Raw genomic sequence first — 19,949 nt, 5'->3', positions numbered from 1 at the left:
AAACTGAGAATAGTAGCTTATCATTTCCTTTTTGGCCAAGTTATATATATCTAAACTGAATTAGCCTATTTCTTTCCAGCAGTAGATGGTAACAATTCACTGTTTTATTTGTATATGTACTTTTCAAGACATTATTTCTAGGAAATAAATGAATTGACCCCTCTATGAACTGTGTGTTTTAAGAATGTGTCATTTTAAAAGCATGCTTTAGCAAATGTGAAGGAAGTTTTTAGCTGAATACTATTCATATTTTACTTTCTTGTTATGCTACAAAACATTCTAGGAAGATTTTCAATAACTTAACATCTCTCAGGAAACTCTGTCGTTTTAAGTTTATCATGTGTTCAGTTTCCATTTTGCTGAGAAGTTGTAAAGTTAGGTTATAATGAAATTAAATTTATTTAGCCTCTCAGGTCCAGCTCCTACAAAGACATACAAGCATGCTCTAATTTAAGTGGTTATTGCTTCAATAAAATCAGTGAGTTTGCAGGTAATTATGTTTAATTTTTGTTGTATCAGAAGTTTAAGTAGCTGAGCAGATCTTTTTTGTTCTCTTCCTGTGTTAATTGTTAACATATATGTAAATTTAACAGCCTTTTTCCATTTTTACTATTATTTCAGGTAATAATTGCCCTTGCAGAGAAAAATCGGTCACACATTCCCTACCGAAACTCTATGATGACCTCAGTGCTAAGAGACAGCCTGGGAGGAAACTGTATGACTACCATGATAGCAACGCTCTCTTTAGACAAAAGAAACATAGATGTATGTTATTTCCATCTATTTTTCAAGGAAGAATATTTCACTTGTTACGGAGTCTGCTCTTTTGACTTTTATTACAGTTTGCGGTTCAAGTGTGTATGCTTTCATTCTTATCCTTACAAAAAACATTTTACCAGTGTCTTCAGAAGATATTTCTGTCACTGGTAACTACAGTAAGATGGAGACAAGTTCTTCCTAATATTCTGTACAAGAGATCTATGCATCACTGATTTCATATTTCAAATCCAACTCCTACCAATTGATACAGGCATGTGTTATGTCTGACAGTAATATCACAGTGTTTTTGGCAGATTTTTCAAGATGGATATCAATATTCAATAACGCAGAGTTTATTCAGGCTATAAATATCTTTTAGGAAATGTCCTATTCTCTAAGTAATCTCAAGTGAGGGAGAAGTTGAGAAAGAACTAGCACCTAGTAGTGAAGCAAGAAAATTTGAAAAATGAACCCTTTTCCTGATGAATAAAACTGTGAGTTTGGTAAAAGCATTTCCAAGGAATTTTCCAAAGGACATGTTAGTAAGATCTATCAGTGGAATTCTAATCACGCTGAAAGACTTGAAAGAGCTCCTGGAGACTTCTGTGGAACCAAGATTTCATCATTTGAGTATGGTGGAAAATTCGAGAGTTTGTGGTAGTGGGAGGGAGTTGGGTGGAATGATTAGGGTTTTTTGGACACTTTTCAGATATTTTTAGCTTCCTTCCCCACATTCCTGCCCTGGAATTCTACATATTGATGTTTTCTCTTTGTTTACCAAAATATATGTTGCAATGTGCATACATAGAGCATTGCTCAAAGCAGTTTATAATCTAGTTATTTCCTAATTTTCTGTAACATCAAAATATTCTAGTATGAGCAAATAAAAAAACTGCTGCAAAAGTCTGTGATTATTTTCTGAAATACAGTGGAAAGCACTGTACTTAAACTGTGCTTCATCTAGTTGAAGACACATTCTTCTTTAGAAAAGGACTTTTTTTGTTAAATGACAGCAGATTGTTCAGACTTGTAAACGCAGTTATGCAAGTGTGATGTCTGGTTACAACTGAATAAGTCTGTTAATGGATTTTTAGGCTATATGGGATAGTTACCCTTTTGTAAATCAATTCACCTGGTACATCTACCTCTCATTGCAGTCCAGGTTTCTATTTCTGAAATATTTAGCCCCAACAATTACCAGAATAGTATTCTGACAGCTTTCATGTTATTGGTTTAACATATACCATCTGCAGAACAGATTCAGTTCCTCAGTCCTCCCCAAAATAAACAGAATTCCCTATGCTGCCCCCCAAAATCCAGTATGCATAAGTAATATTAGGACAGATGTTAAACCAATTACTAAATATTAGGAAATGTCAGAATTGGGATCACCGTTTAATTTTGAACCGTGGGAGATATTATGCCATTATCATGGTTTTTTCCTTCATTGGATATGTTTCACTCACGAAAGACAAGACAGACTTGCCCCGGTATGAACTGAAATTGTATAACAAAAACAATGTCCTTAAAGACTAAGTATTGTCTCTTGACAAAAATGAAAACAGTAAAACAGAGAATTCAGAATAAGAAAGGGCATTCTTATTATAGGAGAAATAGACTGTTGTCCTAGATAATTACATTATATTGTAACTTCTATCAAAGAGTTTATATAAAGCTTATATCACTTTTGTGCTAGTTTGTGCTTGACAGAGAATCTTGACTCTTAATTGCAGATATTTTAATTATTATAGCTGTAAATACAGTTGAATGGACTCTGTTATCAGCAGAAGATATATAATGATAATCTGAAAAATTAGTTTTTTTATTGTTCTACTGTGTGATTAAAATTCGTTGATACTGTTGACTTCAGTTTTCCTTCTGTAACGTGTGGTCATTCTACCTCTTCACAGCAAAGCAGTACCTAGAGGATTAATTGATTAATTTTTGTGAAGCCCTCAGGTACTGTAGCAATAAGCATGGTAGAAAGAATGATTAGAAGATTAGTAGTTGTCAGCTTTGATTAGCATTTTAATAGCATAGGCTAAATAGATCATAAACTCACACACTGAACATTGGTTAGCTATCCATTAAATTAATATATGCTTCACACTGAATAGCGCAAAGAGGTCTGACGGAAATATATATATATGTATAATGTACATATAACTGTACTTAGCGAAAATACAGAACTTAACTAAAATTACATTAACTGATTGTAATTGCACAGGAACTGTACAGCAAAGCTAAACAGATTCCAGCTAAGACTGTGTGCAGCTCCCTTGATCATAAGGCCTGTCTTTCCTTTCTTTGGGAACTCATTTGATTCACTGTATATCTTTTGCAATAAACAGCAGTCTTTCATCATATAACTCTAATTCAGATCCCCCCACCTCCAAGCACTGAGAGAGACAGTGGTCCTTTGTATAAAAAAGTATATGATCATTTATTTAAATTAGTATTCATGTGTTTTGGGAAACTGAAAGAAATTCCTTTATTTTGGAAATAGGATTCTGTAACAATAATAATTTTCTATGAATGTAGGGGGTTATGTGTAAATTTTTACATTTTAATAAAAGGAACTGGCCCATCAGAGAAAATTTTACTGTATAGTTTATCAAACATTATTGGAACTTCTAAGACTACCACGGGGTATTTTGTTGTTTGAGCTAACTGAAATCAGTTGGTTGCTTTTGTGTTAGGTAGGCAAGTTCTTTAGTGGAGTCTGGCATTTAAGTATTTGCTGACCTCAAAGGAGAAAGTAGGACTTAGAGATCTTCTGTTTCATTCCGTGTCCTAGATGTTCCGTGTACTAGAGGTACCTAGATGTACTGGTTGTCACAGACTGTCTTGCAGTCTTCCAGTTTTCTGGCTTCTTGATAGGACCCCCCTACTTCCTTCTTAGCTCAGATCTCTGACAGTTTCTTGTCTTATATTGTAATTCTTCTGTATGCCTCTAGCTCTAAGTCTCCCAGCTTGTTTCTCTCACTTGTGTCCTAGTCTCCCGCTGTCCTTCTCTTCGCTTCCTTGCCCATCTTCTTACATGTGCTTCTCCATTTCCAGTTTCACCAAAAAACTGTTTTTAGTTGATTTCCTTTTTTCTCATCAGTCAAGCTTTTTTTCCCCTCTGAGTAGTATACCTTTCTTATCCTTTAGTGTTAGCTGGGGAATCATTTAAAGCATAGTAGATCACGGGGGCTGACTGGCTCAGTAAAATAAGTGTTTTGATTTGAGAGTTTTATTTGTCAGTTTCATTAAAATGCTAACCTATTATTTTGAATATTGCTGCTTTTGAATATGAAATCCCAGATTGGTTCTGTAAAATATACAAAGCAAACTTGTTTTGGTGACTTCATCAGCTCTCTGTTCCAGTTACCTGGTGCCAAGCTAACTGAAATTTTTTCTTTTTTTTCTTTCTTTCTTTTTTTTTTTTTCCTTCTAGGAATCTATATCAACCTGCAGATTCGCACAGCGAGTTGCGCTTATTAAGAATGAAGCAGTTCTTAATGAAGAGGTTGACCCCAGACTGGTGAGAATTGTTTGGGGACGGAGGGAAGGGGATTGCTTGTTTTTTAGTTTTAGTAATCTAAAACAGTTGAATAGATGTTGAAGATTTTATGATGAATCATCCTATTAAATGGATTTTTAGATGCAAATTCTGGTCTTTTCTGTAAAATAGCTACGACTATTATTTTATCTTCTGGGGATAATTACAGTTAAACTGATCTTTATAAAACCCCTAAAGGCTTTCTCAGCCCCTAAAGCAGCTAAGACATTATGATCTTTGTGTTGACAACATTACTGTCTTTATGTTGTTTCTTTTAGGGTGGTAGTTTCTATATCATGCTCACAGGTAATCAGACGTTCCTAAAGCTCTTAAAAATCTACCAATAGCACTGATCACTTGATGACGCTTTTTTATTATTCCTCTCCTTTACTTTGATATCATACATGTTACCTTGGATTAAAGACATTAATGAATGCGTTAATTATTTTCCTGGTAGTGTTTTTCCATGTAATCAACTGCTGAAATTGTCATAGAAATATTATGTGTTAGGGAGAGGTGATTTGGTCTTGATTCATTGATGTTAAAGGGAATGGGATCAAGCTTTGAAGGAAAATGTATGTATTAAACAAGAATCCATTTGATATTGTGCTGAGCTACAGTTCATAACATGTAATTTCTAGTGAATTTCAGCTTGAAGCTACTGGTAAGTCACAGCTATCATTTTGTGTCTTGTAGATGTAATCCAGTTAGCTTTGATCAAGCTACCTTGGACAATGCTAGCAATGTAGCTACCTAGTATGGAGGGTGGTACAGCTTAGCCATCCCAGTATTTTCTCATTTCAGGATTCCAACAGTCAGTTGCAAGCTTTTGGCTGCTGTGGTGCACTGTTAGGGTTTAGTCTGTCACAATGTCATGATGTCAACTATGGCTCCTGAGCCAATTTTGTCCCTAGCATTTGCAGAAAATGGGTGGAAGCAGCTTATCAAGAGTATTTTGTTTCTAGGTGAGACAGCACCTGAGTTTCTACAGGACACCAGTCAGATTGTTTTGCTGCGCTTCTCTAGATAAACGCCTTCCCACTAGGCAATTAGTTCTTCTCAGGAATGAACAGCAAAACTAATTTGTTCTTCAGCCTATTCTCTCCTTTGCTTTACTTTTTTCAAGCATGTTGCAATTGCCTGTGTATCTCTTGTTTTTTCGTTGTTCACAAAATGATATAAATGAATCAATGAAACCAACATTCAATGATGTGAATATTTGTTTAACATAAAATTGCTTCTCCATTTTCTCTGTCATCATCTATAAATAACTTTTTAAAAAAAGAAGAAAAGACATAAAAAGGAAGAGGAAACATTGCTTGATGTGTGGAAGATACAGATTTCTTACAAGATAGCTGGTATTTACATCAATGGATATTTATTATTTCATTTAGTGGCTTAAGATCAGAGAATTTTAAAGGTAATCCCTATGGACGTATCATCCTCTGTCTATATTTCTTAGTAATGACAGAGCCTACTAGGAAATCAATACATCAGACTTAGCGTTGTGATTTTTTTAATGAGAAAAACATCTTGATCCTGACATTTTTGATTGGAATCAGTATCACGATCTTACCATTTTAGTTCATTTTTTGATATCTTGAACCCTTTATAGCATTTGTTAATGTTTTAGGTTTTGTTCCTTTAGAAGTATTTGAAATGGATGCGACTAGCATTTTCTATAGGTCAGACGTTACAATACATGTATAAAACTTATCGTATAGGTGAATGATGGTCCTTTTGCTGTTTTGTACCTAAATGCTCCCCAGGTGCTTTAAGTTACTGGGAGCTGCCAAAAGCTCAGTCCTTCTGAAATTAAGATGCTAAGTCTATCCTGCATAGTATGTTGTGATGTTGAGACAAATGAGCCTTCTCTGGTACAGTGAGCAGTGTAGTGTAGGAGCATGGGACACAGGTGCAGGCTTCTGGTACTCTTGGTGGATTTTAACGCTCCCAAAATATGCTGGAAGGGCGATATGCATGGGTGCCAGCAATCCAGCAATTTCAGGAGTGCGTTGATGACAGTTACTTGACCCAGTCAATTGACAAGTAGATGAGGGAAACTCAGACTCGTTACAAACAATGTTGGACTGGTTGGTGGTGTGAAGGTCTGAGGCAGCTTTGGCTATGGCAATGATGATGTTGCAGAGTTTAAAATCCTAAGGGAAGGGAGAAAGACAAATAGCGCAATCACAGTCCTGAACTTCAGGAGAGCAGGTTTCATCTTGCTCCGGGATCTGCTTGGCAGCATACTATTTGAAACTGCTGTGGAGGGTAAAGGGACAGAGAAAAGTTGTTTGGTTTTCAAGGACAACCTCCTTAAAGCATAAGAAGAGTCCACTCCAATGTGCAGAAAGTTGGCATGGATGAACAAGGAAAATGAAAGTGAAGATGAGCTGCCTGGGAAAAATGTGGAGACATTGCCCAGACATTGCAGGGTATGGAGTAAGGAAAATCAAAGCTCAGCTGGAGGTAAAACCAGCAAGGAATGTGAAGGGTAAGAAGTGCTTCTGTGAGAAAACTAGCATCAAAAGGAAGACTAAGGAAAATGTGGGCCTGCTGCTCAGCGGAGTGACAAAGGCTGAGGGGGTGAAGTACTGTCTTTTTTGCTTCAGTTTTTGCTGGAAAGGTTTGCTGTCAAGCCCCAGGTCCCAAAGCCTACAAGCAGAGTGTGTGCTACAGTAGAGAAAGATAAAGTCAGGAAGCGCTTACAACACTTGAATATGCACGAGTCCGTGGAACTAGATAGGATGTCTCTCAGGGTGCTGATGGACCTGGTCGATGCTGCTGTAAGGCCACTCTCTATCTTTGAAACATCATGACAATCAGGAAGGTTACTGTTGACTGGAAAAAGACAAATATCACATCCATCTTCAAGAAAGGCAGGGAGGATTTGGGGAAGTACAGGTCGGTTAGCCTAACGTCAGTCCCTGGGAAGACTGGAGCAAATTCTTCTAGAAGCCATTTCTAAGCACATGAAGGACAGGAAAGTAATTGGAAGAAGCCAGCATAGATTTACGAAGAGCAAATTGTGCCTGACTGGCTCCTATAATGAAGTGACTGGCTCTGTGAACAGGAAAGCAGTGGATGTCGTTTACCTGGACTTTAGCAGGGCTTTTGAAACTTTCTTGCAGAGTATCCCTATAGTCAAATTGGTGAGACATAGGCTGTATAAGAGTTCTGTAAAGTGGGTGGAAAATTGGCTGAACTGTTAGGCTTAATGATTGTGATCAGCTATACAAAGTCTGACCAGCAGCCAGTAAATAGTAGTGTTCCTCAGAGAAGTATATTTGGGCCACTTTTGTTTAGTGTCTTTATTAACAAACTTGATGATGGGACAGAGTGTGCTCTCAGCAAGTTCATGGATGATACTAAATTGAGAGAACCACTCAATACACTGGAGGATATGGCCACTATTCAGAGAGCTTGACAGGCTGGGGAAATCAGCTGACAGGCACCTCATGAAATTCAGCAAGGACAAATACAACGTCCTGCGTTTGGGATGGAATAACCCCATGCAGCAATACAGCAGGGCACCCACTGGTTAGAAAATAGCTTTCTAGAAAAGGGCCTGGGGGTCCTGATAGACAACAAATTGAATGTAAGTCAGCAGTATGTCTTTGTGATGAACACCAACCAAATACAGGGCTGTATTAGCAAGACTGTAGGTCAAAAAAAGTTATTATTCCTCTCTATACAGCACTTGTGAGACCCATTTGGAGTACTGGATCCTGTTTTGGGTCCAGACCTTGACATACTAAAGCAAGTCCAGCAGAATGTCATCAAGATGATCAGGAGTCTGGAACACATGGAAAGGCTGAGAGAAGTGACTTCTTTCAGCCTTAAGAAGAGCAGACGAAGGGAAGATCTTGTTGCTGTCTACATTTACCTAATAGATGAGGACTGGAACACATGGAAAGGCTGAGAGAAGTGACTTCTTTCAGCCTTAAGAAGAGCAGACGAAGGGAAGATCTTGTTACTGTCTACATTTACCTAACAGATGAGGATATAGAGAAGATGGAGCCAGAGTGTTACACAGTAATGAGACAGTAGGCAATGGACACATGCTGGAACACAGGAAATTTCAATTCTGTGTTTGGGGGGAGGAAAAAAAAAAGATTAGGAGACAATTTTCACTATGAGGGTGGTTAAATATTGAAACAGGTTGCCGAGAGAGGTTGTGGAATCTCCATCCTTGGAGATGATCAAAACACAACCGGACAAGGCCCTGAGCAACCTGATCTATTTGACCCTGCTTTGGATGGGGGGTTTGGACTAAATGACCTCCAGAGGTACCTTCCAAACTATGATTGTATGATCCTAAGTCCACACCAACTCATTTATCTAGCTTCTGGTCTAGCAGAGATAAGTGTTCTACACAGAAATCTTTGCAACAGGGGTAAGAGAGATGAGAAACTTGGCTGTTTTTTAAACTTAAGCATTCTTTCAAAACTTCCTGTGACACCATTTAATCTCTAGTTTTTTCAAAGATCCATCTTAATCTAATTTGTTATTTAAATCTATCAGAACATTCTTTCAAAATACTATTTTTTAAAAATCCTCATAAAAAGAGGATAGTGTGAAGCAGGAGGACTATACCTCATTCAAAGAACCATTCCATATTCGAGATTTGTAGTAAGAAGATACATTATTACACTGAAATAGTTTGTATAGTAAAAAGCTGAGAGAGGTACAGTTGCAGATCTTCCCTAAGCTTTCTCTGAGGAATATTTTGTCTAGGAAGAAATAACTTTGTAAAGTTCTTAGGAAACTTAGGAAGAAAATAAGACAAGTAAATGAGCCATAGAAATAGGTTTTCCACAATAAAAGGTTCAGCTGATGTTCACATCCGAAGGAGCAGCAGAGGAGCTCTGCAGACTGAATAAGGCATTTAGGAAGGAGAGATGTAACAATCCATGTGCATAAAGCATAAAACATTACTACATAAAAAAACCACATTTCTCCTTCTTTTGATGTGTATAAGAAGAATATACTTCATTTTTTTAATTAATGTTCGATTACTTTGTTCTATGAAAGATTTTACATGTCTCTAGCTTATTATGTCCCAGATTTGTTTGAAGAGGTTCTCTGTATTGATGAGATTTATTATATTAATAAGCTTCTGTTATTTATTTAATGTAATTTTCTGCACCTGGAAAATTTATTTCCTTTCTAAATATTAAGAACACTTACTAAGGATTGCTCAGTTCAACGTAGTATAGCAGATAATGATAGCTAATGGAGCAGCTGGACTGCATGCTGCACATGAAGGATGATTTCTGTCATGGGAAATGTTTGAGTGATGTTACACTGGTCACTCCAAAGCAAGATAACAGGAATATAATGAAACTATAGACACATTTCAATATACAAAAAGTGACAGAGACATCAGATGAAAAATAAGTTCAAGTTAAGCTATTATATTACATTGTTTATATATAAACAGACATTATTTAAAACTGTTAGTATTTTATCAACATAATTATAAGCTTGAAGTTTAGCTTTTCAGTTCTAAAGAATATAAAATCTGAATTAATTATTCTAATTTTGGTGAACCTATGTGCTTTTATTATATCCTATTCTCATCATTATTCTTTTTAATGGGCAAAATTTTTATTGTATTTCTAATTTTCTTATCACTAATTTGTAATCATAAATTTTATGTATTTTGTTCTGATGTGACTTTCTGAACTGGCTGGGAAATGTATTTCCCCTCAATGCTGGACCTCAGAAAGGAAAAATTAGATTAAAAGCGTAAGAAGCATTTGATTTCTTAAAATTGGTGGATTAGATGATTGATTGTTTCCTTTATTGTTACTTAATGCTAATTAATTAACACATTTCAGTAACTGTTAATGATTATGCCTTTATTTTCCTTTTTTCTGAAAGTTCAGAGGGAATAAGAGTCTTGTCAGGTTATTTTGCTGTTTTTTCGCTTTGCTTTCCAAACAATTTATAACAGAGTAACAAAAAAAAAAAAAAAAAAAAAAAAAAAAAAAAAAAAGACACTGCACAGCTTCTGTCTTTCTATCTCTCTGTCCTTCTTTTCTTTCCTTCATAGACTTTGTAGTAGTAAATCATGCAAAACATTCCTTCCTTGGCCACAGAAGCCTTTGATTGAGGTGGAACACGTGCAGGCTCCTGAACATTTACTACATCCTGTGGAGCACAGATCTGGTATGTCTCGCTCTGCAGGATCATTTAGCAAGTAAAACAAAAGTGGGCTAGGGAGAGTTAGAAATCCGTTCCCTTTTTTGGAAAAGTGAGAGGGAGCACAGTTACCTGGGCTTTATATGGCGCTGTGCTCATCATGGAATTTGCCCATCTTTACTACCTAAAGTATATTCTGAGGGTGCAATTATTCTGTAAACTGCTGGACTTATGATTTTTTTCATCAAATCAAATGCCATTTATTTGCATAATTCATCATCTGCAAGTTGAATACATGCTTTATAAAGGGAGTGTGTAATACCTTTTGATAGATCTGAGATAACTCTGACTACTCTATAAACTTTATTCTTTGTAGTGGAGACTTCTTTACTGTGTATCTTCACTAAAATGATGAACATGTATTCATTCTACTTTTTAAGCAACTCAGCTTTGAACCTCTCTCACTCATGAGCAGAAGGATTTGATTTAAACTGAAAACCACACTGTTGACCCTGAATTAAATTGAATCTCTTCTGGCATTCATTTGAAAATATATATTACAACATTATGTTTTTGCAGATTTTTGTTTGCTTTAATATTACTTGAAAATCAACACTTTATCCTTATAGTGAAAATGGCATTTCCATTGTTGTCAGATTAAGGTTAATTATTCTAACAAATTTGAACATTGAGCAAAGGTGGTATATCAGTCCTGCTTTTTTATATTCCAGTCCCAAATTGTATTTTATTGATTCAAGATGTGGAAAAGACTACATCAGAGTGTTGCACCAGAGTGAGGCATCCTAAAATGCTTACCCTGCAATATTCTTGAAGCACTCTTGCAATATCTGTAATTAGCAGTTCACCTCTAATCGATTCTTAGATAAAACATTTTTGAACTATAATCTTTCATGCTTTATGGTAGCAAATATGTTACCATTAAGGTTAGAGTAAAAAAAAAATCTCAAAGAATGTTTAGAATATTTTTACTTTTTAAAGTAAAGCCATTCAAAGTTTAGGAATTCATTGTTTAAAATTAACAATTAAAAGAAATCCAATTGTTTGAAGGAATGTTAATGTCCAGTGAAGATGCCTTAACAGTCTCAACGGTCTTAATTCTAGAAGGTGTATACAACCAAGTATGATTCATTTTTCCCTGAAAACACGCCCCTCTTGGAGTGGTCATTTGCACATGGAATCAATGTATTCATACTCATCTAAAAATAACATTAGACTTTTGATGTATTTGAGCTATCATAAGGTGATATATCGTTAAAATAATCAGTCTTGAAGTAACTAAGTACTTGTTCTTTTATGTTTTAGACTTAGGGACATGCATATTGTCCTTGCTTCACAGAATTTGACCATAGGAGCATAATAAATTGTAAAATATATTTTTATACAAACTTTTTTCAGAAAGTACAAGCTTCAGTAATGAGCAATTAAAATTAAGAAATCTAGTATAGTTCTCTGAGTCACTTTCTCAATCATTACTAATCATTAATGTCATTTAATTCTCTTTATATTTGTTTATAGCATTCATTTGTTAGCAACTGATACGGCTAGTAATTATAGTGTTATAATTCTGTATGGAAGTAGGTTGTTAGGTGTAAAGAAAGTTAAGATTCAAATACTAAGATACTGTTTGGGAATTTATCTTTCTAAAGGAAAAAAGAATAATTCACTTTTGGGCTGTAGTTTTTCTTCTTCTGTCAAAGATGGTATTGTAAATGTGTTTTCATCACTAACAAGCAAAACTAATGAGTCTCAAAGCTCTTTTACTCCCATGACAAATTACTTTTCTCTTTTGCAAATAATCTTTTGAACTCTTTCCGTATAGCCATGTCTTCTAACACAGAGTTTACTGAATTTGGAAAACTTTTCTTGTTTTTATAAATGGAAAAGGGGAAAAAAGTGCTTTGTGTATTTAATGCATTAGGACAGTTTTAAAAACAAGATATTGTTTAGAAAAAGAAAAAAAGAAAAACATGAAGTGTACTATTTTCCTGAACTCAGCCTTCTAATGCAAAATCATAACCCAGCTGTTACATGTGATGCTTGCTTTATTGCTATGCTGTTTTTAGATGATTGCTCAACTGAAGAAGGAGATTCAGGAGTTGAAGGATGAGCTGGCACTAGTGACTGGCAAGCAAAAAACAGCAGAGCTCTCGCAAGAAGAGGTACTTCGGTAATGCCTTAATTATTTTCGTTTTCTTCTTTCATGATGAACATTTTGTCAGCTTCTTTGTTGGCATAAATATTTAAATTCATCTCAGAGTTTTTAAATTCTCAGAGATAATAATAAGGTGAAGTTAGATGCCAGGTTAGAATGGCAGCTTTCCATGAAAAGCTGTAAGAGGCTGTTGGCTGTGGTTTTGCAGCCTCAGCTTTGAGGAAGTGAAATGAAACAAATGTAAAGGATGGGAATGCCTGTCAGATGCCAGGCAACAAGTGTTGTGTAACAGTGTAGCATAAAAAATCAAAATTTCTCAATACTGGATATAAGATCCGAGAAAACCTAATAAATATTCTTTGTACTGAGAAGTTTCCTCCTGCCATGCTAGTCTGATATAAGCCAAAAAAAAAAAGCTTGTATTTCTAATACACAATAAATCAATGTCTTAAAAGCCAAATCTTCAGAATTTTAACTGAGCATACTATTGAAAAATGCATGATTAATTCATACAAGTTTTTAAGAGCTTACAGCTTTTCAGTAACAGATCAGTACAGCATATAAGAACACGCTGTGTATAATGTAGAAATACTTACTAAGTCTAAAAGTTCACAATAACTAAATTCAATTCCCAATTTTGAAAAATTACGTGTTCTGTAGGATGGACCTATTTAATCTCTTTGCCTCATCCCTGTAAAAGAAGTACTAATTTACTTGAGATTTTGGTTGATGGGTAGATTAATGGGAACTAATTTGAAGCTGTTTACTGTCTGATCTTAATTTCCCCTGGAAATGATCCCGAAGAATACTACTAATGCTAAGCATCTCCCCTGCCACATAGGAGACCCTGGAGAAGTGGGACATGCTGCTACCTTTAATCTTGAGTTTCTTATGTAGAGGGTGGTTGTTCTTCCTTCTTGTTTCTTATTGTTTCCTTTGTTTTTTAAATTCAGAAACTAAATGATGTCTATATCAAGGTTGAGGGACTAGATAGCCTTATGTAAATGCTTATTTTACAATGTTAATCTGGGTCGTTTTCAATATAGGCAGCTGCCAGTATAACCTGCTAACTAGAAATGTCCACCCAGTTCCTACTGGATATACTATTTATCATTCTGCCCCAAAATATGTGAGTTTTCCTTCCCTACATCAAATGCACCAAGGACTTTACAAGGTAACACTGGATGTGAGAAAATAAGGCATAGAAAGAAAAGGTAAAAAAAGCAATAAAAGTAACTTTCTTTTTCTTTATAAGAGAAATTAAATGCCCTTATTGGCTAGTTTCTCTTTGCCCTGACGGAACCAGTCCTTCAGAAGATGAGAGTGACTCTCAGTGACTTTATTATGATGTATTTAAATAGTCTGTACATTAATTTAAAGATTTTCTTTCCTAACTTTATTGTAAACATCTGTCACATGAATTTTCTACTATGGTTTTGTAGAGAAATCAAGTTTTGGGAAAACATTAGGATATTTTTAGGCCATGGCCATAAGTCACATTTCCTGAGATTTTTTTACTGGCTTTTTGCCACAAAACTAGCAGTTTTATAGGTGGAAATGGATTTGCAGTAGATGAATGTTTTTAATATGCATGTGCAAAGGAAACTGAGAATATGAAGTACTGAATACAGTTGCACTATAGCATACATGCATCTGGGAGGCCTTGTTTTCAGAAATATGTAAATTAAAAGTTCATCAGCTTGTGTATTTTTTTTAAATCTGTATACCACAATAAATTGTCCATTATTTTATCAGAGAAAGGTTGCTTCTGAAATCATAGCAAGGAATTTTGCTTCCTAGTCCTCCAGAAAGAAGCATGGAGGAGACTTTCTGCTGTTAAGAAGTTTCTACCTGTAATAAAACACAGAAGGAAAAAATTGCTTACAGAGACCTCGGTTATATTAGGACAACATAACATTTTTAGTTTTTTTAGTTTATCTTTTACTTATGTTTCCTCTGGCTCATGTACTAGTGATTGAGATACAAAGCATTTCCTGAGGACCAATAGTCAACAAGAAGGACCTCAAATGTTTACCCTCAGCATTCATATAGTATAGCGTTCCAAATAGTGACTTTGAACAAAGATCATTATTTTTATTGTAGACTTAAAATGGAAAACATAATTGGTTATACAGAATTTTTTACGGATGGCATGGTCTCAAACAGTGCACAAGATATTGCTAGAGAATTCCTGTCATATTCATGAGCCAGTCAAACTCCCTTATTAACATTATGTGCTGAATGGAATGTTGAAAGATGAGTCAATTTTTTCTTTAAGGGTTTCCAGTGAGGGAAATATCAAATGTCAGGCTCTATTTATTGTAAGTTTTACATTTGTGTGTTTTTGCGCATAGAAGGTTCACAGCTCAACAACTGTGAATATAAAGAGCCACTACTTTAATGAAAATATCCTTCTGTGTTTTTGAAAGTGTGCACATTTTGAACTTGATTTTATCTGTAGACAATATTTATATGAGCATATTGGTTTGGGTAGGTTTGAACCTCCTGTCATGATCATTTTTGAGCTTTTAAGTATATGAACTTCAACAGATAGCATCTAAATATTCTGTCTCCATTTAGAAACTATCAATGCATAACACAGCAAATCTTTATGATAATTCTGTTTATTGAGACTGATCATCTGAGTTTGGAGCTACTCATTATCTGGAGAGTTTGCACGAATTAAAAAATAAATATACAAGTGAGCAGTCCATACATAAGCATTGACTTGGATGAGGGCTGATAAAAGCAGGATTTACTATTACTGAAACACGTCTATGTTGTGGTTTGCATCTAGTTATTATATAATGAAACCTAAATAATATTATGTATTAGGAGACATATGGAGCAGACTGTTACGACACAGAGTAGAGGAAAAGAGACATGGTATATGTGATAATGCAGCAGTGTGTTGCCGTTTATTTGGAGTCACCAAACAATAATGGCTGTTAGGAGAATAATAAGTACTGTAGGGGATTCCTGACAGAATAATACTTTTTTTTGCTTGATGTTTTTTAATATATGTAGGGAGGAAATTATAATTAGGATCATTATAGATTTCAAATGCTATTTACAAGTTTCTGCTTAGTCGTCTTCTATTTAACCTTAAATAAATATATATATATTGAGATATAGTTCATTTTAGTAATCCAAGTTTACATAGTTCTTTTCAAAATTCTCAGATTGAACATAAGTCTTACTGTGGTTCATTTTGTTACAACTAAGGAGGAGGTAATTAGTAAGGAGAAATGTTATTAAAAATAGACTCATCAAAAATAGATGTGTTTGAATATTTTAATTCTTCTTCTCCTGATCCATCGTGCTTATTTTAAGGGAGGTCAGAGCAAAATTAATCTTCTGAAAGCATTCTATGCCAATGTTTGTATTTATCCTTTAATTCCGGCACAGATGATCAAAGGTGCAAAACACATTGGTGAAAAACTCTGTGTACTAACTAAATATTTATTTTGTTGTCTCTGCATAAGTCTTTCTCTCAGACACTTTTCAGTAGAGTACAGATGCTGATAGGACACTAGACCCAGTTGGTACAATTATAGATCCACTAATATGTTTTAGTCAAATAAAATGGAATTGAGAATACATTGGTTTTGGCCCTCTACATGTGTTGTGGGAAATAAATGTTAGTGATTGCCTTGAAAATAAGTGTTAATATTATGTTAAAATGGTTAAGTATTTTGTATGTTTCATGACACACTAAGTTATGCCAAACATTTATTACAATAATGAGCTTCATTCCACTTGCTCACTTGCAGAGTATTCCAGATTAAGTCAGGGGGCTACTCACTGGAGTTAAAATTGTTAGATTTTTAAAGCTAGTATGTGAATAGAAGAAGTATTTTTTTTTTAAGCTAACAGAAGAAAAAAATCTGTCAAATAGGCTTTCCTAATAACCACTATGCTGCCACGTTGTCGTTCACTAAATTTACAGCAAAATGGAAAACAAATGCTCCTGACTTTGCTTGTGAATACCAAATTATTATGCAACACAATCTGTCCTGAGAACAATGGCACAGCTGTCTCTGGAATTCTTAATTCAAAATTCTATTTTAAATACTTAGCATTTACATTGCTATGTAATATTTTTAGTTTTATTATTTTATTCTCATAAATGTTAAATGTATATGAATTCTGCTGCTCTCATTTTGTTTATTTAAAAGCACACATACAATGTTCAGCTAGACTACATAAGTGGTTCAGAATGGAGTTCATAAAATGCTTCCAAAATCTGAATTGCTTGCTTTGGATCTCCACATCTACTTCCTCAGCAGTAATAGGCTGATCTCTAAATATTTCTTTGAGCTAGAGAATTAGTTCCTTGTTTAGGGGGAAAAAAAACAAAACATTGGAACACTTTGCGCTTTTGAAAAAAATACATGAAATGGCATCATGCATCCCAAATAGAAGGAAATTGTAAACTCACAGGCTTCTGTATTATACTTTAGAAAGAATGAAGTTGTATTCAAATGGATATTTTTTCTTTGGTGAGAAGCATGCCAAAAATAAATGGGAGAGGCCTTTTTGTTTGAATCATTTGGGATTTGTTGTTGTTGTTGCTGTAAATGAGCTCAATAGCAATTTACAATATGTGCCCAGAAAGTTGGGACTTCAAATCAAAATCTTGTGTTCCAGAGCACCCACGCTTCCAGAACCTTTGCCAGTTGGAATTCTCTAATAACAGGACCGGAAGTACTGGCTTAGCACTTTAATTTATTAATAACTTTACCTTATTTCTTTCAGATACATATGTTGTTACAACTCCTCTATTTTTTACTTCAATAGTCATATATTGTTCGTCTTACCCTAGTGCTGGATTTCTCATTATTTCTTTCTGTCCTTCGTTTTTCTATTTCAACATTGTGACATCTGTATGCTATCATGGTATTAACAATATTGCACTGTTGTACAATATAGAGCTTTAACAGTTGCTCATACTTAAGCTGTTTAACAAATGGTTTCATTTACAAAGCAGAGCAAATATTCCTATTTGCTGATGTCAGTGTTCAATTTCAGTTGCAAGGTGGAAGAAGTAGAAGCATATTACCTTGCCTTATGTCAACACAGCTATGCAGACAGTGGATTTGTGCAGAAGTTAGAAGACTAAATGACACTGAGAACCAATACTGTGTAGCACGATATTGAAGGAGAAAAGCTACATTAACCATAGAGTAGTTTTAAAACATCTCACATTAGCACTTAGCTTAGGTGCCTGAATTAGAAGCATATTAAATCAATATATTTCTCCAGAGGGTATTTTTTCCCGTTAAGTGATAGAAAATCTTTAGCCACTGCACAGGAAGTTCAGATTTCTAATTCAGGTACCTGAATTGGATGCTTAAAGTAAGAAAGTACAGATATCTTTTCTTTGATCTTAAGTCGTTGACCTAAATAGAAAATTTTCTTTTATTATTTACACTGGCCACCTTTTACATTGAAACTATTGAGAAAGTTCTTTCAAAGATTTGCAATTTTATTTTATCAGGAAAAGGAGACAACATGCTATGTCCTATGTTCTAATGTTCAAAAGTATACCAGTCATCTAATGCCACATTGTTTAATAAGAGATAATGGAATATACCATAACTCATATTAGTGAGGTGTATGGAAAAAAGATATACTAGAATAACAGAATTTGGTTATTTAGCTTGTTTTAAAAAAAGTTTTGGAGTGAATTTCCAATGTTCAGAAGTGTCTGGCCAGAGCAGATTTTTGGATTCTCACTGAAATCCATTAGATGCCTGATCAGCTGATATGCTTCTGAAAGTGCTTCTGAATGCCTATTTGCATCTTTTGGCGCTTTGAATACCTTTTGAACAACTTTTTCTCCTGAGTTTACATCCAGTTAAAAACCTATGAGAGAGACTTAGAAGAATTTTTCAAAACAAACTCTCTCTTCTGTACTGTAGGAATGTCTCGGTTTTCATCTGCATGAGTCCTTTTGACTTTCTCAAGTAATTTTTATTCTTGTCCTATGTTCTCTTTTTTTATTTGAGGTTCCTGCTACTTTCTCCTCAGAGGTAATTATTTTTCAAATTTTGATAGACTGAAACTTAGTTTTCCCTTGCTTACTTTTCTCTTCCTACTTACAGATGCATTCTAGTGATTAGATTATGACCACCATTATGGCCACAAATATTTGTTGACAGTGAGTCGCATTTCCTTATGTATCTGTTTTAGGTTTGTTATTACAAAGTACTGTTAAAGAAGCAAATTATGTGCCCTGCAAGCTACTTGACATGTTTCTTGTCTGCCAAAATTCTGCCCTTGTAGTATTACTGAGGCTTTTTTTTTTCCAAATAAGCCAGTCTTGGTCTTATTACAGTCATTGCCAAATCTCCCCTTGACTTACTGGTGCAGAGATTTAGATTTGTGTGCATTTCATCATTGGTATGAATGATTTTCAACTGCACAGAAAGACTTTACATCTGTTTGCCATATTGTAGCCATCTAATTCAGAAGAATCTCCTTACATAAGGAGGTAGTAAAAATAGCTTTGCCCATATGTCTAATAAAAGAGACTGATAATAGGAGATGTGTGCTTCTCTACTGTGCAGTGCAAATCTTTAATGTTAATTATTCATCTGTAGGTATGATACTGTTTGACTGCTTTACAAAATTATAAGCTTTATTTGCAAAATTTTTACTCTAAAGTAACTAAGCTCCATACAGTTGAAAACCAACTGAAATAATTAAATTCCAGGCCAGCTTAAATTCAGGTAGTCTCTTTGGATACCAATCTATTGACTATATTATGAGGCTGCTGTATATAAATGCTAATTGTTGCTTATAGTATGAACAAAATGCATATGGTATTAACAAATCCATTTTTTTCCACGCATTTTCAGTAGAGAGGGAATGTGCTTTTGCTTTATTATCAGGTTTTTTTATAAGCACTTGTCTGCTGTTGAAAATATTAAATAATTAGAAATAAAAGATTAGGAAATGACCATCTGGTCTAAGAAACATGTTCTTATGAGACCTGGAAGTATCAGACAACATTCAATGTTTGTGAAAACCACTTCAACTCCTTGAATGTAATTATTGGCCATGTTGCTGTGTTTTCCGTTTTCCTCTTCTTGTCTTTCTAAATAGGTAACGTATATGTTTTAGAACTTCAAATTTTGACCATATCTGTGCTTCTTTTTGCTTTTTTATACAAGATAAATGGCTTTCTTTTTGGGAAGGTTAATATATTGATAACCAAATATAAATCTTATTCACAAGCTTTATTTCCACAATTTTAGAGAATTGCTCTCTGTGCAGGTGTAAGAATAGGATTCAATTTGTTATAGAGACTCAAAGACT

The 19,949-nt window shown here is 34.7% G+C and overlaps 1 protein-coding gene across 5 annotated transcripts in view; it reads left to right on the top strand.

Moving 5' to 3' along the window:
- The window catches only part of KIF6 (kinesin family member 6), a 185,621-nt gene that overhangs the window by 51,179 nt on the left and 114,493 nt on the right, over positions 1 to 19,949 (top strand). For 4 of the 5 annotated variants that reach the window (XM_064509535.1, XM_064509534.1, XM_064509536.1 and 1 more), the window contains exons 8-10: positions 622 to 765; positions 4,199 to 4,285; positions 12,538 to 12,641. In XM_064509535.1, coding sequence (XP_064365605.1) covers positions 622 to 765; positions 4,199 to 4,285; positions 12,538 to 12,641 — 335 coding nt within the window. The remainder of the gene's footprint in view (positions 1 to 621; positions 766 to 4,198; positions 4,286 to 12,537; positions 12,642 to 19,949) is intronic. The other variant, XM_064509537.1, reaches the window with a different exon arrangement.

Source organism: Dromaius novaehollandiae, chromosome 3, assembly GCF_036370855.1.
Source record: "Dromaius novaehollandiae isolate bDroNov1 chromosome 3, bDroNov1.hap1, whole genome shotgun sequence".
Lineage (NCBI taxonomy): Eukaryota > Metazoa > Chordata > Aves > Casuariiformes > Dromaiidae > Dromaius > Dromaius novaehollandiae.
Note: the sequence above shows the minus strand (reverse complement) of the source record. Positions and strands in the feature narration are given on the sequence as shown.